Here is a 15,623-nt window from a genome sequence, read left to right as displayed (position 1 = left end):
CTGAGTATTCAAATAACCATAATGTATTGTTGCTGCGGCCGAATCAAGTGATTCCAGCCAAGTCGGGGGCGAGTCGGGCCGAGTCAGGAGCGAATAAAGGGTGAGCCAATCCACGCTCCTTGACTCATGGCCGGATTTGTAGGCGAACCGAGCTCCAGACGAGTTTGTGGCTTGTTCATTCCTATGTGAATGTGTGCAAATGGACATATAAATCTGGTTGGATTTTGCATTCTTATATCCAAATGGTGTTGCATTTTGCGTTCCTAAATCCAAATCTGGTTGGATTTCTTAAAAACGGATGTTAATGTTTTTTTTTTCTATATTCTACTCTCTAGAGCAATTCATTGGATATCCCTACATATAAATCGATTAAGTTTACATGTAGTTTGAATAAAATCAATTATCTTTTCAAAGCAATATTAATCAGATCCAAATAGATTGACTGATCTGAAATCCTGCAGGGCCTAAAGAACAGTAGTTGTCACTATGGATTTTGGATCGAGGTTTAGTAGCAGAAACATTAAAACTTCAGATCCACTGATCTCAATATCACCATGGATCTCAGATGCGGGGTAAACGAAAATATAACATATACAGATGTGACAATTATTTTGATTAACGATATTTTTATAAACAAACATGGTGCTTAAATGAGCAAAAATAACTAAAAAATATCATTTATTGCAAAGATATTATTCTGTTATTCTTTTAGTATAATGAAAGCATTATATTGTATTTTTTAAATTTGTTTAATCGTCCTTTTCCTATTTCTATGAAGTTTCCATGAGAAAGAACCAGAAGTTTCTGGTCATCATGTGAGTCTTACTTCAATTGGATCAGGGTTTGGATCGAACTCCGAAACCTATTTTTCTCTCTTCTAATTTTTTTTTCTTCTTTTTTTTTATTTTTCTTATTATATAAAGTCAACTGCCTTTAAGGAGAGGCTCATTTTCGTCCTTGACCGCAAGGTTGTGGACACTTAGTATGACGCAGCGGCACGTCACTGAGTCGGCACGTGTCCACAGGTTTCCCACGCATTTTACGACCGTCGAGCGCACCGTCAAATGCCGGTTTCCCACCGGCCACGTGGCAGACTCCGACCGACTCCTTTGAAGTTTGACCGCTACCGCATCCACGTCACCGGCTGTAGCCGGTAGTCGGCGGGCCCCGCACCAACCTCCCCCTAAGTGTGTACAAATCACACGCTAACACTCTCTCGGCGACTCATCCATCTCTCTCTCTCTCTCGATCTCGAAGGGTGGAGCTCATCCTGCAACTCTAATGGCGGAGGGGGGAGACATCTTCATGATGGACGCACAGTTCCACCGGAAGCCGAAGGTGGAATCGACGAATTTCGACGTCGGGTATCCTTTCTCCGACCACTTTGCGAGCTCGCCGGCCGGAGATCTCATGGGTATGAACGAACTGGCGGGGTTTGATACATCATTCCTCAGCTTCACGCAGTGTCTCCAGGCCAAGATCCCAGTGGACTGTACAACTGGCCCTGCTTCGGACGCGCCGTGCTCTTCGGAGGTCCTGAATTTAGGCGAGGCTGATCCGGCTGCCGCTGCAGTTGGGCAGAACTCGTCCGACTCTTCGTCGACCACCGAGGCGGCCGAGGAGGATTCCGGCCAGAGCAGGAAGGATGATCAGCCCGGTGCAACTGAGGATGGGCAGGAGAAAAGCAAGAAAAAGTAAATTATTATCTCTATTGTTCTTCTTCTTTTACTTTTTGCTAGGACTTTGCTCCTTATGAAGTAGATCTCCTAGCTGGCTCGGTTTACTTATTCCGGCGCCGCCTATGGTTTCCGGCGTGAGGATATGCTTTGATTAGCATGAAATTTAGCATGAAATTTGGTTCGGGGAGTGAGTTTCTTATTAGTTGATCAGTGGAATCCCAGAATTTTTCTGGAGTACCACTATTGTATCTATTCATGAGTACAATAGTGCACCAATAATGGGGAGTTGGAGAGGTAGCAGTAAAATAATTGACTGTTTCTTTTCTTCGATTTATTGTTGAAGTGTGACCATTTCTCCTTCCTCCTCTTCCCCTTCAGCTTCCTTGTTCACATTGAATTTATGCCCTTTCAGTATCTTTCCACCTTTATGGTTGATCCATCACAATCTTGCTGTGTCTTTTTCACAGGAACAAGCCAAGGAAGAAGGGGGAGAAGAAGCAAAGGGAGCCACGCTTTGCTTTCATGACCAAAAGCGAAGTAGATCATCTGGAAGACGGGTACAGGTGGAGGAAATACGGGCAAAAGGCTGTGAAAAATAGTCCTTATCCAAGGTACCCTAGCTTTCTCCCTTTCCTAGCAACTCTCTCACTCTCTATCGCTCTACATCTCTACATCTCTTTCTGTAGTTTTCCTTCCTAGACAAGGTGTCGGCTTGGTCCTTGCACTCCACAAGCACTCGAAACCCTAAGCAAATTAAGTGACAAAGGAGACCTAGAACTCTAACCGGCCGCCCACCCTAGAATGTTTGAGTTCTACAAACCTTTGAAACATTGGACCTCTCATCAAGGTGGGGAACAAACTGTGATATGGAGAATTTATTTCGAGTTTGATATACAATTTTGATTTAATATGAAAGACGCCATTAACTTCACATAGAGCAGCGGTAGGATTCAGGATGACTTCATGGTTTTGGACCTTATGTTGCTTATATGATAGGGTCTGCAAGAAAATTTGAAGTTATTAGCTGCACAACTGGTAAAAAAGAAGAACTCAAAAGGAAAAGAGCTTTCCGACTGTTTTCAGGCTTGGTGCACCTTGTTAGGTGCTGTTTCTTGATGTATTTTTTCATAAGTGCACCTTGTGGTTCTCCTTGTTTGGCTGGTCGTAATGGGTCAAACAGCTGCATAAATAACATTCCAGATTTCATGTGCAATTGCTGCTGAAGATTGGATTGAGAAGAATTTTCTTCTTCCAGCATACGTATTTCAACTAATTGTTCTCGTGGTATAGCAAAAAAAAAAAAGTAGAAACGATAATGTGAAGTATCGATATGGATGAAAAGAGGTCGGTTCTAAGATTGCAGTTGCAGAAGCTTCCATGGCTCATGGTCTTCGTGATCCTGATACTGCAGAAAAAATGAGAAGCATTACGATGAATTTCTACCGTCCGCCTCACATTTCCCTATGTTCTTAAGATTCCATGAAGTTGGTATGCGCCAGAATTTCCATACAGATCATTGCAGGTGAAAATATTTCTTCTTCGCTGTTGTTGCAGGAGCTACTACAGGTGCACCAGCCAGAAGTGCTCAGTAAAGAAGCGTGTGGAACGATCCTATCAGGACCCAACCATAGTGGTCACAACCTACGAAGGCCAGCACACGCATCCCAGCCCCGCATCCCTGAGGGCGAGCAATGGAGCCATAATGGGGATGCCCCCACTCTCGGCGTCGGCCGGCTACCGCTTTCCGGTGGATCGGCCGGTGCAACTCCCCAACACGAACAGCTCCTTCGATGCCCACTCTTTGTTCATGCAGAACATCACTCCTTCACTTCCCCAAGTGCAGTATCATCATCAGCTGCCTGACTATGGCCTCCTTCAGGACATCGTTCCTCCTTTCATCAACAGAGACCAACATTAAGAGATTAACAGGACTCATCAGACTATCTTTTTCCTTTTGTTTCTTCTCCTTTTTATGTATAGGTATGTACGAGATCGATCGCTCATTGGTCGTAGAACTAGGCATGGAACATGGGTGCTCCACAGCATTAAATTGTTATCTTTTCTGACACCTCTCATGAATCTTTTCTTGTTCTCTCTTCCCATATCCATGTCCAAAAATCTAACTGAACTTCTTCAAAAACAGTTCTGAGAATTTCTTGTTTGGGCAACGTGCATTAATGGAGCTTCTGTGAATATGGGGTTTCCCTGCGTCTACTTTAATGCTGCATGCCACCATCCCGTCGCTTGTCCTTGTTCACTATGTAAGATTCTCTTTCTTTCCATCTCAGTACAACAACAACAACTACGGTGGTTTAGTCTCTGACTACGTGATTTTTATGGAAAACTTTTTCCAAGGGGAGTGAAAAGGGGAGGGAAAGTGGTACCTTAAATTGTGGGGCGTGATGGGTGGGAGAAAATGTTTTTATATTATTAAAAAAGTGTTAGGCATGTGGAGAAGAAGGTATATAGTTATGAGGGCTGACGTTTTGTCCATGAACATGCCATTGAAAGGGGTTTGTGGAGGAGCACGATTCCCAAGAGCCTACTAAATTCAACGGTACCATAATCTTCTTTTCTCATATATATATATATATATATATATATAAATATAAAAAGAAGACATTCAACACACATACACATGCATGAGTGCATGCATGAATGGCAGGTTTCGACCAGTTTTCACCTTCTATGTAGCTCGGTTGCAGTAACTGTTGCTATTGTACTCTCTATTAGTACATTTTCAATATGCGATAGACTTAGAAGTGTGGTCTAAATTGCTTGGCACTTTTGTGTACTCGAACTTTGGAACAATTAAAACTTCGTCGAACTTATATTTTGATGAAAACCTTGCACATATATGTGAAGGGTATTTTGGTCATTTATGAAAATAAAGGGAAAGGGATATAGTAAGCATTTGACAAAAATATATAATTTTTTAAATTTCCTCTTTTGCCTTTATAAAACAGTTTTTCCTTTTTACAGATTAAGAACCTTCTGGTCATTTTATATATATATAATGGTTTTGTATTTTCGCTAAAAACTTAACGGCATGAAAAGGTTGAAGAACATGCAGAAGCGCAGGCTAACATTTCATCAACGGCCTTCATGCCCTTTTGCAGTTTTGCACTTCTCTTCTTAACCTCGGAAGATAAAACATTATTGTTTTAATCACGCAAGGGTTGAACGTTTCTTTTACTCTTTAAAGGTACTTCCGTATAGGTGTATCTAAAAGAAGGTACATGTAATTAATACATTTCAGTTCGAAGGTGAAAACGACTTATTTTACCCAAGAAATGACCACCTATAGACTCTTGCAAAACTACTTTATATATATATATATATATATATATATAAAATAGGTGTGGACTAAGGGAAAATAGTTGGATGCACATTGAATGATATCTACCGACCTCAAGTTTCTTTTTGACTCAACGAATTTTAGCAGCTATGCTATGATCTATTCCTATCACATGAGAAGGTAGTCCATGATATATATATATATATATATATATATATATATATATATATATATATATATATATATATATATATACACACTATAACATAGTGACGTAAGTGGAATATACATGACAAATTAAGAGCCTTGGTACTAGAGCTTTTCAACATCATGCACACAACAACTACCTGAATACAAATCATATTAGTAGTAGATAGCTCAGACAAAATCCGGTCAGCCTAACTTCAATAAATTCCGTTCGATACTTAGACGGTTTGCTGAGAATGGATTTCATGGAAAGAAATCTCTTGGTGTTTAGAATTCATTCAATTCAAACTCCTCATTATCTGCATGTGGGGGATGGTGAGCATTAATGGCGTTCGAGACAGATTCAAGAAACGGGTAACCTAATTTGACAAAGAGACAGGTTAATCAAGTTGACTCTCGAGCTATGGAACCCCTGGTCACCTCCTCCTGGTTGAGCTCTCTGCAGCTTCGTAGAGTAGATGAATCCATTAGGTCAACAATGAGATTGAAAATAGCAGGTCCCTATTTGCCTTGACCTAGATCACCAAATATATCAGAGGCTGCCCATGTCGTCTTCTAGATTACAAATAAAGAAATAGCAATGGATGTGAACGTATCTGGATGCTATGCTTTATCTAGATGTAGCCACCTTTCCCCACTCTAACAAGCACAAGCACATGCCTGCTCTTCTTTTTCTTTTTGTTCTTCTTCTTCTTCTTCTTCTTCTTCTTCTTCTTTTAATATATAATTTTGTTGTTGTTCTGGTTCCTATATATTATTGTTCTCCATTTTTGTTGTGATAGCTTTTTTTCCTTCTCTCTCTCTCTCTCTCTTTCTGTGAACCATCTTTCTAGCCTCTATCTTTACAGCTGTGTAATAGATTCTTGCCTGGAGTTTATAAGTGTTTGGCGAACTACCAAGGATGTCAAAATTTTTCTTCCAAAACCAAATAGATCATGAACTTCTGTTCTTCGAAGAAAGGAAATCTGGGAGTTCTTGTTTTCTCAATATTAACTGAACGTACAGAATTCCTTTCATTTCCTGGAAGGGAACTCGAATGTGAAGCATCTGAATTCCTGGACTGGTGACTTTTTCATGCTGCTCACGTTGGTACCAGATATTATGTGAACTCTTGAGCTCGTTATCAATCTCTACCAACATGCAAATCCAAATGGTGCAAAATATTTCATTTCGTGGACGTCATGGGTTTCTGAGATGATCCCGCATGGAAAATTAATTCCTTGGGAAGTTAGAGAGAGCGAGAGAGAGGGAGAAAGAGAAGGAAATTATCCCTCAGAGGATGTTTGGTTTTTTAGATAACTCGTACGTGAAGATGAGAACATTATTAATTTATAAGAAAATCCTGGGTAGTTTCTCCCAGCCTGGGAAAACTTTTCTCTTCATTTCTTAGAAACCATGATTGAAGGTGAGAGACCTGATCTTGTACTGGTTGCCTTCCTGATGTATAGAACCAAATTCCGGAGGAAGGTCTCTTTAAGCAGTCTCAAGAACACAGCAGTAGCGATAACTGTTTCTAGAATTATAAAAAGTTATTTACAATGAGATTTCAACACATTAAATACAATATTATCACAATCAACAGATTGGAATTGAATAAATTCAGTGCCGATTGAAGGGTACCATATGCCATTGTCAAATTTAATTTCTTATTTTCAAAGATTTTCTCATACATTTTTTCATTTATCGTTTTAATGATTAGCATTTTTTCCATTTGGACCGAAGCCGACAGATTCGGAAACTTTTTCTTTATTATATGGATGAAGCCTTCCTCGGTTGTAACTTTTTCACATGCATAGAGTAAAGAGATCTAAGGAAAAGTAGGCAAGGGAGCACAGGAGAGACAAACGAGCGACAGAGTACAGAACGAACGATAAAGAAATAAAAGACAAACCGGCGAGCGAGGTACAGAACGAACGATCTAGAGAGAGAAAGCGACTAACGGCACACACGCACATCACTTTGCATGCGTGCATGCAAGGAGATGCCTCAGCATCATGTGATGTGGAATATAATGCAGGGTTGCATATATTCTCCACAATTTCTTGGTCCAAAAACCATATTCCTCACAGTATTCTGCATCATCTTCATAATAATAATATTATGAATGTCCATGTGCCATCTTGATCACCGTTCGATTGTCATCCATGCCCATGTGACATGCACGCCGGCCGGTGAGACCACCGGCCGGCGGGACCTACCGCACCGCCACCGACGTGAAGAGTGGCCCCCATTCACCCTTGATGTCGACAAAAGAAGTGTCGGTCCATTGAATTCAGGAAAAGATTTTTCTTAATTTTTTATCTTGTGACATCATTCTATCATCACCATGTGATTACTTTTTATCATTTTTACCAAAAGGGGGAAAATAATTGAAGGGGAAACCCTTTACGAGGAACAGAAGAAAAATAAGAGTCTAGTTTTAGCATCGAATTTAGCAACTTAAATTAAATTAGGGTGTTTGAACATTAAGATAAAGTCTACTAGTTTTTGAGTTATTAGAAGTGGCCCGCTGTTGTCTCAATGGGCATACAACATACTTCGAGCCGCGCTCAGGCTCAGGTTTTAATGGTTGGGCCAAGCAAGGGTTTGAGGCGTTCGAGCCTGTCTCCTTATCAGGTCAGGCCGGCTCAATGCCGAAACTTACTTAAAACATTGAAGGCAAGAGGAATAACAGGGCCTTTGGAACTTTTCCAAGCAAGACCATGATGTGATGAGTATTTCTCTTACTTAAAAAAAAAAGAAAAAAGAAAGAAGGTATTTTGGGCATATGTTTTATAGAGATAAATTTTAGATCTCTTTTGTCTTGTTTGCGTTGACAGGAAAGATTTTTCGTTTCTAAACACAAGCGCTGTCTAGTTTTATTGGTCGCTACAACCCACATGTTCACAGTTTGATCTAAACTAAAAATGTGTGAATTTATTGCCCTATCAAGTAAGAATGTCAACTGACCGGATTTGAATCCGATGATCTTTTTCATATCCGATTTATCAAACATTTACGTATTAGGATTCGAATTCAGGTTTGGATGCAAATCAAAAAATGTTTGTACCATGTGAATCTGATTATTAAATTCGTAATATGAATCCATTTCCAAATTCAACTTTGATTTTCTTATATAAAGCTGAATCCAGCTTTTAGATGCACAATCAAATCTGAACTGTATCATGATATGCTAAGAATTACTTTCAAGCCATAGATATTGGATGTAGAATATTTCTTTTAAAACTAAATCCATACTTGAATTCCGATCTAAAATTGGATACGATAACTGTTTAAAACCAAATCTGAATCCACTCTGGTACCATGTCTTAAATCCAAAACCGGTTTGCATTTTTACTGAGATGTTAATTTTTTTCTATATCCAACTATATTTAGTATCAGTTAGATTAGATATCTAATCTGAATTTGATTCATTAACATCTTTATATGCAACTGCTAAATTAACTCGTTGCACCAGATAGATGTTCATAAGTTAATCTTGGCTTTGTGCATACATTTACGGCAGCGGGCCTGACAAGTGAAAAGTTGTACTTACTTAGTAAATTGTTAACATTGATCAATGAAAGAGAAAGAGAGAGAGAGAGAGAGAGAGAGAGAGAGAGAGACCATGCCCTCATATACTAGACTTATACCAACAGTTGATTCTAAGAAAATTATGTTAAAAATATAAAAACAAAGTTGTTTTTTCAAGAGTTTGAAATATTCCTCAAAGAATACATGGGTTCTCCTTAAAGAAAACCGATTTATTTCTCTCTTTCTTGCTTCCTCACTGCCTCCTCCCTTGAAGGGGTATTTTTGCTTTCTATATTTTCAAATTAATGTTCAGCATATGATAATTTACATCAAGTAGGGTATGGTACTTCTCTCTCTCTCTCCACCTATTATTATTTTGGTTTTAATGTGCGGTTATCTTGTATATTCGTATTTTATTTTTGTGGTTTGTTCTTGTATTTAGGGGACTTCTTGTCCTCAAATTTGGCTATGAATTCTCATTTTATCGGTTCTCTCTCTCTTTATATATATATATATGTGTGTGTTGATGACTATAAAATTACATGTGACTACGAATTAAGTTTTACTTTGTTTTACATGTATAATTTTTTCATGGGCACCACCTGATCAGGCCAAAAGAAATTAAATGCGAATACTTGACAAGTTGTCTCGGCGGTGCATGGCAATAAGAGGGTGCATGCTAGTAGTGCCTAGCTAGGATATATTTTCGCATTTTTAATCCAATGCTACCTATTACATTAGAGGGCTACTCCTTTTGTATAAATCTTATGATATAACTATTAAGTCTTCCAACTAACATCCTAGGGGACAACTTGCTTTGCATAGCCAAATTAGACTCAGCAATTAGTTAAATAAGAAGCATCAGACTAGACTCAACCTTGAGATGAAAAAGAAATATCGTTGAATCCAAAACAGATTCTCATGACATATGGCTTGTTTATTGTAGCAATCTAGCTAGTAGACTTATTCTCCCTATTTGTAATTATAAAAAAAAAATATTTTTTAATAAAAAAACAATCACAATAGTTGCTCAAGATTTCTAGCTTATTATTCACTGGGAGGCTACAACACCCAAACTCTCCCCCTCTCTCTCTCTCTCTCTCTCTCTCTCTCTATATATATATATATATATATATATATATATATAGAGAGAGAGAGAGAGAGAACAACTTTTGCTTCTCAAGGGCAACTAAAAAATTTTTGAATACTGTATAAAAGTCAGTTTGCTTTCAGTCATACTTGGGGAAATTATTTTGCTTAATTTAGGGGATGAACTGATTGGATTGTTCTCTTTTGATTCCCCTCCTACACTACCACTTTTCTTCTTCTCTTTTTTTTATGGGGTTTGTGGAAAGAGATAAAGCACTGATTTGACATGGATTGGACAGGTTGGAAGCTAATGAAGATAAAAAAAAAAAGCATCAATCTTACTGGTAGCTTCTCAAGTTGGCTACAAGACTTGAAATCTATATGCTGTGAAACTATTAAAAATTTTATATATATATATATATATATATATATATATATATATATATATATATATATATATATGAGAGAGAGAACCGATAAAATAAGAATCTATATCAAAATTTAGGGACAAAAGATCCCATAGTTACAAAATTTGGGAACAAGAAATCTCTTAGTTACAATAACAAGTCGCAAGACAGAAGCAAAAAGATAAAATATACAATATATAGAGAGAGACATGCACCGTGGGTAATTGTTGCAATGGTTAAAAAATAAAAATTCATATACTATGAGCTCTTGTTAAATATACAATCAACGATTGGTATACTATGAACTCTCACTAATGTTTTCCTATGTATGATCTTTCATTTTTAATCATGTTACTCTCTAGTAACATGTAGAAGTTTTAAACTTTTTTCTTGTTGTGTTCGTGTATATGAAAGTTTTTATCCGCTAATTTGGACTCGTTAGCATTTTTTACTGAAGGAATACGTTATTCCTAATTTTTTTTCATATTTTATTAGTTTTTAGGCAAATTTTGCAGAACCAATGTGATCTCATTGATCTGAAGAAAAATAATAACATGATTACCCGATAATTAAGATTTTATTAACATTAATTTGGTAATCAACGATTGATCTTTTTAGCTTTCATTCTATGTGCCAAAAATTATGTTGCTTAAGAAATATCGTAAATATGCTTAAATTATTTTCTTGTATTTTTTTTATTGGACATTGGCATGATGAAATTTTCCAAAAAAAAATATGTGATGGACGATCTTACATATTGAATATAGGACATCTTTTACAATTTGAATGCAAATTTGAATCTGATCCAACTGGATGTTTATTGAAACTGAATTCAGATCTGAATCCAATCAAATGACTTTTCTTTACCAAATCTGACGAAAACAATTCAGTTTCGGATCCATTTGCTGATCTTAGAAGTGAATTCTATCTGTATCCACAATGCAAAGATGTTGTTCAACAGATGATCTCTTTATCCTTCCAGAAAGACGCCTATGACTTGACTTGGTCAACTTGGACCACAGGGTTCGACCCACTGGGTTCACACGGTCGAGGAGTTTGAGTTCACTTGGTCAACAAGTTTGGGCTGACCCCCATGAGACCAAAAAGATTATGATCTTCATAATTTCGGTCAACTTTGTAACATCAATTGAAGGAGGAGGAAACCAAATTCAAACGCTTGAGATTAATTCTCATGCCATTGAGAATTCCATTCTGATTTCTAGAAGGACGTCAAAACGGGATACGTGCATGTGCTTGACCTTTTTCCGGTGCGACACGTGCCGGTTTCCGGCCACATACGCCGTCTCCGGTGATGTTTCTTTTATAGTATTATTAAACTTTAATCGTATGCCGGAAAATAAATAGTTTTAAATTTTTAAATTCTAAATATAAAAATTCCAATATTTTAGTAGGTTTAACTTAATTCAACACCATGTCGTCAAGACACATGATTTTGCTGGCGATCTTTAGATTGTCAAAACTAATTGGTGAAAGCCTTCACGTTGAACAGCTTGAATTAGGGTGGGCGCCGGGCCGCCGGCGGGGGCCCGGGACCTGGCCTGGGTCCGATGGGTCAGCCCGGATTTGCCGGACGGGGCCAATCCGGCCCCATAACATTTAAAAAATATGTTTACTATTATTAATCATATATATTTACTAATAAAAATATATTTTAGATTGAAATTTTATTTTATATTTTAAAAAACGGTTTTTTATTATAATCGGGTCAGACCTGAATCCAGGTTTCATGTATCCGTTTCAAACGGGGCCCGGACCCGGGTTTCGAGTATCGCGCTCGAGTTTTGAACATCGGGTCTGCTCGAACCCGGTTCTTACGAGGCTGGCCTAAAGCTTGGGCGTCGGGTCGGGCCGAGAAAACTGGGTCCCGGGCCGGGCCCTGGCCAGATGGTGCAGCCCTGGTCGGCCCGGCCCGGCTCGATCCAGCCCGTCGCAGATCTCCCTTTCTCACAGCGCTTTAGGCAATGTCAACGGCGGGTGTCTAGCGGCGGTGCGGGGACTCTTATGGGCAAGGGAGACAACCCAACCCTCCGGCGGCCTCCCGCCGGATTTCAGCGACCCTTCGCGGTGGGAGATTGGTCCTCCCATGGAGGACTTGGACTCGATGCTAAATTGCTAATGGCAAGAGCCGTCGCTCATGGCTCATCCGGTGAATCTTCAGCGAGAAGGACGACTCCGCCCCACCTCAGCCACTTTTGTTGCCCCAGATGCTTGCTCAGGACTCAGGAGGACGCCGTCATCGACTCCCAGGTGCCCTTCACCGCTCACCCTCCCAGATGCCCTTCACCGCCACAAACCCCACCGGCATCAACAAGTGGGCATCGAGCCGGGCTAGGACCCGGGATATCGGGCCAGCCTTACGCTAATCTTTAAAAAGTTCGGACCTCATTCGAAGCTGTCAAACACTCCTTTAGGGCCGTTTAACAATAATAATTTGTTATTATTTTCATGAATCTAACTTAAAGCTCTGAGATTTACTATGTTAAGTACTTCAACAATGATTAACCTCAGTGTTTTGTTTCTATTGACAAATAGTCTTACAACTACGTGTGACAAGAAAATATATTCGTTTTCCCAAACAAAAATTCAGGGAGCATGAAAAATATCTGAATGTGCTGCTTCTAGAAATAATAATAAAAATAAAAAAAAAACAAAAAAAAAAAACAGCTCAGAAGTGGGCCAAGCGAAAGGAAGAAGATTAGCTTAAGGAGTTGAGAATCTAGAATTTCAACTTTTGAGACCAATAGATCATGACCACACCACCTAATGAGTCACGACAAGCACAGCCTGGGCATCGGGCAGGTCCGATAAGGAGTTGCGCTCGAGCCGCGCCACAGCTAGTAATCATCTCCTGGGCCCGGCCTGACACCCAAACGCAAGCCTTGACTCTACCCAGGTTCAGTTAAAATTAAATAATATATATATATATATATATATATATATATATATATAATATTAATATAAATTAATATATCAATATAATTAATCGTGATAATATATATAAATTATTAAAAGTAACTTATCGAATCAAATCGAGCTCAGGCCCAATGCATAGCCTTACCAGCTGCCCTTCCCGAGCAGGGGCGGAGATGGGCTGGCCCCAACTCAGAATTAAAAAAAAAAAAAAGAAATTTACATGTAAAGTTTAGAAAATTTTACCTGTTTTATATAGAAATTTTGAAAAATGATATTTTGGTTCGTGTCAAAATTTAGAAACTTTGATTCAGCCCGCCTCAAAAAAATTTTTTGGCTCCACAGCTGCTTGGCGGACATGTCCTAAAAGAAGTGGGTTGATCGGCATTATTCGTTTCTAATTACTTTCTTAACAGGCTCTCGTTCATATATTTGCAGAATTTTGAGAGAATAATGATTTTATCATTCACATATTTCTTTAGAAATACTTTTTTTTTTAGAAAATCTCTCATATTACAAATTTTTGAAATTGAGCAGGGACTACAATGTTTTTTCATGGTTATTGGTCATAATCAAAACAGCCTAATCGGGCAGACTGCAGAATAATTGAATAAAAATCAAGTAAAGAAAAATTTAGTACTTATAAACATATTTAATCAAGTAAAGAATAATTAACCTCAGTGTTTTGTTTCTCTAATTAGTACTTATAAACATATTTGAAGGTTCACATTTTATTTAAAACATTTGTCTACTGGATGCTAGACACTTAGATATTAAATAAATAAAGAATAGTTTCAGCCTTTCATCTTTTTCAAACTAGTGGTTGAAAAAAAAAAAAGAAGGTGATGAATCACAAAAAACGTGTATTTTTTAAAAAAATGAAAAAATGTGATAAATTAACTAACCGTTCAAAACTTTAAAAAATCACATTTAACGGGTTTTTAACACGTTTTTTTACATTTTTTTTAAGTTTTTTTAATGTCAATTTTTTTTTGTTGCAAATATACTTATCTTTTGATGCATTTATTTTATCTTATATTTTATTTTTTGTTTTTAAAAAATTATCATATTTTTCTTATTTTTTTAAGTTCGTCATAGTATATCGAGAAAAACTTTACCGTTTAAAACTCGTTAGAGAAATATTTGTGACTGATTGATACATGTTTTTTCTTTTTCTTTTTTGAAGTTTTGATTTCAAAAATATCGTTTGATATCTACTTTATCTTAGATCTACCAGTTTTTCACATACATATGTACTTGAGAATTTCTCGAACTAAGAAATCCAAAAATTACTATATACATATATCTATACCGTGGGGCCGAAGGAACCGACGGCAGAATTCCGATGGTTGCGCCCTTCACCGGACTCCGACTAACACTTCCTCCATAAAGAGGGACTCGCCCACGACGTAACGTGCATCTCATCAAATTTCAACCACTCTCTCTCTCTCTTTCTTTCTTTCTGTGTCTCTCTGGATTTCCCTGTCGTTGGTTCAGGCAGAAGAAGGGAATGGAGAAAGGAGAATTCATGGCGAAATCCGGAAGAGAAGGATCAGGGGAGGCAAAGGAAGCACGGACGGGCTTCTTGAGGAGGACAAGCTGGAGGTGGGCGTCGAGGCTTAGCCTTCCCCGCGGGTGGAAGCGTCCCTACATCCGCCTGTCCCTCCTCCGCTCCTCCATCGTCGACGGTCTCCTCTTCAAGATCGCCTCCGCCTTCGAGCTCCTCGCCCTCCTCGCCATGCTCGGCTTCTACTTCCTCTGCTGCGGCTGCAGCTTCTGATCAAAGGCGAGACCCCAAACGGCGACGCGGTTTGGTTACGCCGTATCATTGTGTTGGCGCTGGGATTGCATGAAGAGGGCGATCGTCACTGGTTCATCCCAGCGATGTTAATTTCTTGTTCATCTTTATTTTTCTTATGATTTTTTCTAGAGTTCTGTTTCTCTGTAAATCGCAGAACGAATCGGATGTAAATTTGAAAGAAGTTTATTCAATCTCCCTTCTCTCTATCACCAATGTTCAGGTCAGAAAGATCGATGCTGCTCAAGTTTATGAAATCAATGGTTTTCATGAACTTGGTCGTTTTCCACAGGGCCGGCTAATTAAGTTACAGTCGGCGGATGGCCAACTTGTAACTGGGTTCGATATGAGCCTGTAGTTAAACGTACCAGACCGAGCCGGAGCCGGCGAGTTCTCCGGCCAACTTTACCAACCCTGACCTAGGTCCAGGCACAACCTGTTTTACCTGGCCGGGCCTCAGCCGGTCTACTGAAGACAGCTCCGGATCATGTTCTGCACCCAAAGCTGGTTCCAGTCTGCACCTACCCAACCGGCAAATGGGCTCCATATGAGTTTGGATTCAACATACCAGACCCAGCCAAAGCAGGTCAGTTTTTCGGCCAATTTTACTCTAACCTGGCCGGTCCGGCTGCCGGACCGCCTAACGGAGTCTGGCAGAGTTGGTTCCAGTCTACACCTACCCAACTGGCAAATGGGCTCCA

General features: G+C 39.0%; 2 protein-coding genes across 2 annotated transcripts; both read left to right on the top strand.

The window, feature by feature from the left end:
* The first annotated feature begins 1,224 nt into the window (after positions 1–1,224).
* On the top strand, positions 1,225–3,749 carry LOC116246956 (WRKY transcription factor 71-like). The gene is made up of 3 exons (XM_031618880.2): positions 1,225–1,694; positions 2,147–2,290; positions 3,234–3,749. Exons 1-3 carry the CDS (start codon positions 1,282–1,284, stop codon positions 3,595–3,597), a joined length of 921 nt encoding a protein of 306 aa, XP_031474740.1. The 5' UTR covers positions 1,225–1,281; the 3' UTR covers positions 3,598–3,749.
* A 10,715-nt stretch (positions 3,750–14,464) lies between these two features.
* Positions 14,465–15,134, top strand: LOC116248687 (uncharacterized). Its single transcript, XM_031621617.2, has one exon. It carries the CDS (start codon positions 14,635–14,637, stop codon positions 14,902–14,904), a length of 270 nt encoding a protein of 89 aa, XP_031477477.1. The 5' UTR covers positions 14,465–14,634; the 3' UTR covers positions 14,905–15,134.
* Positions 15,135–15,623: the final 489 nt, after the last annotated feature.

Source organism: Nymphaea colorata, chromosome 2 (assembly GCF_008831285.2).
Source record: "Nymphaea colorata isolate Beijing-Zhang1983 chromosome 2, ASM883128v2, whole genome shotgun sequence".
Lineage (NCBI taxonomy): Eukaryota > Viridiplantae > Streptophyta > Magnoliopsida > Nymphaeales > Nymphaeaceae > Nymphaea > Nymphaea colorata.
Note: the sequence above shows the minus strand (reverse complement) of the source record. Positions and strands in the feature narration are given on the sequence as shown.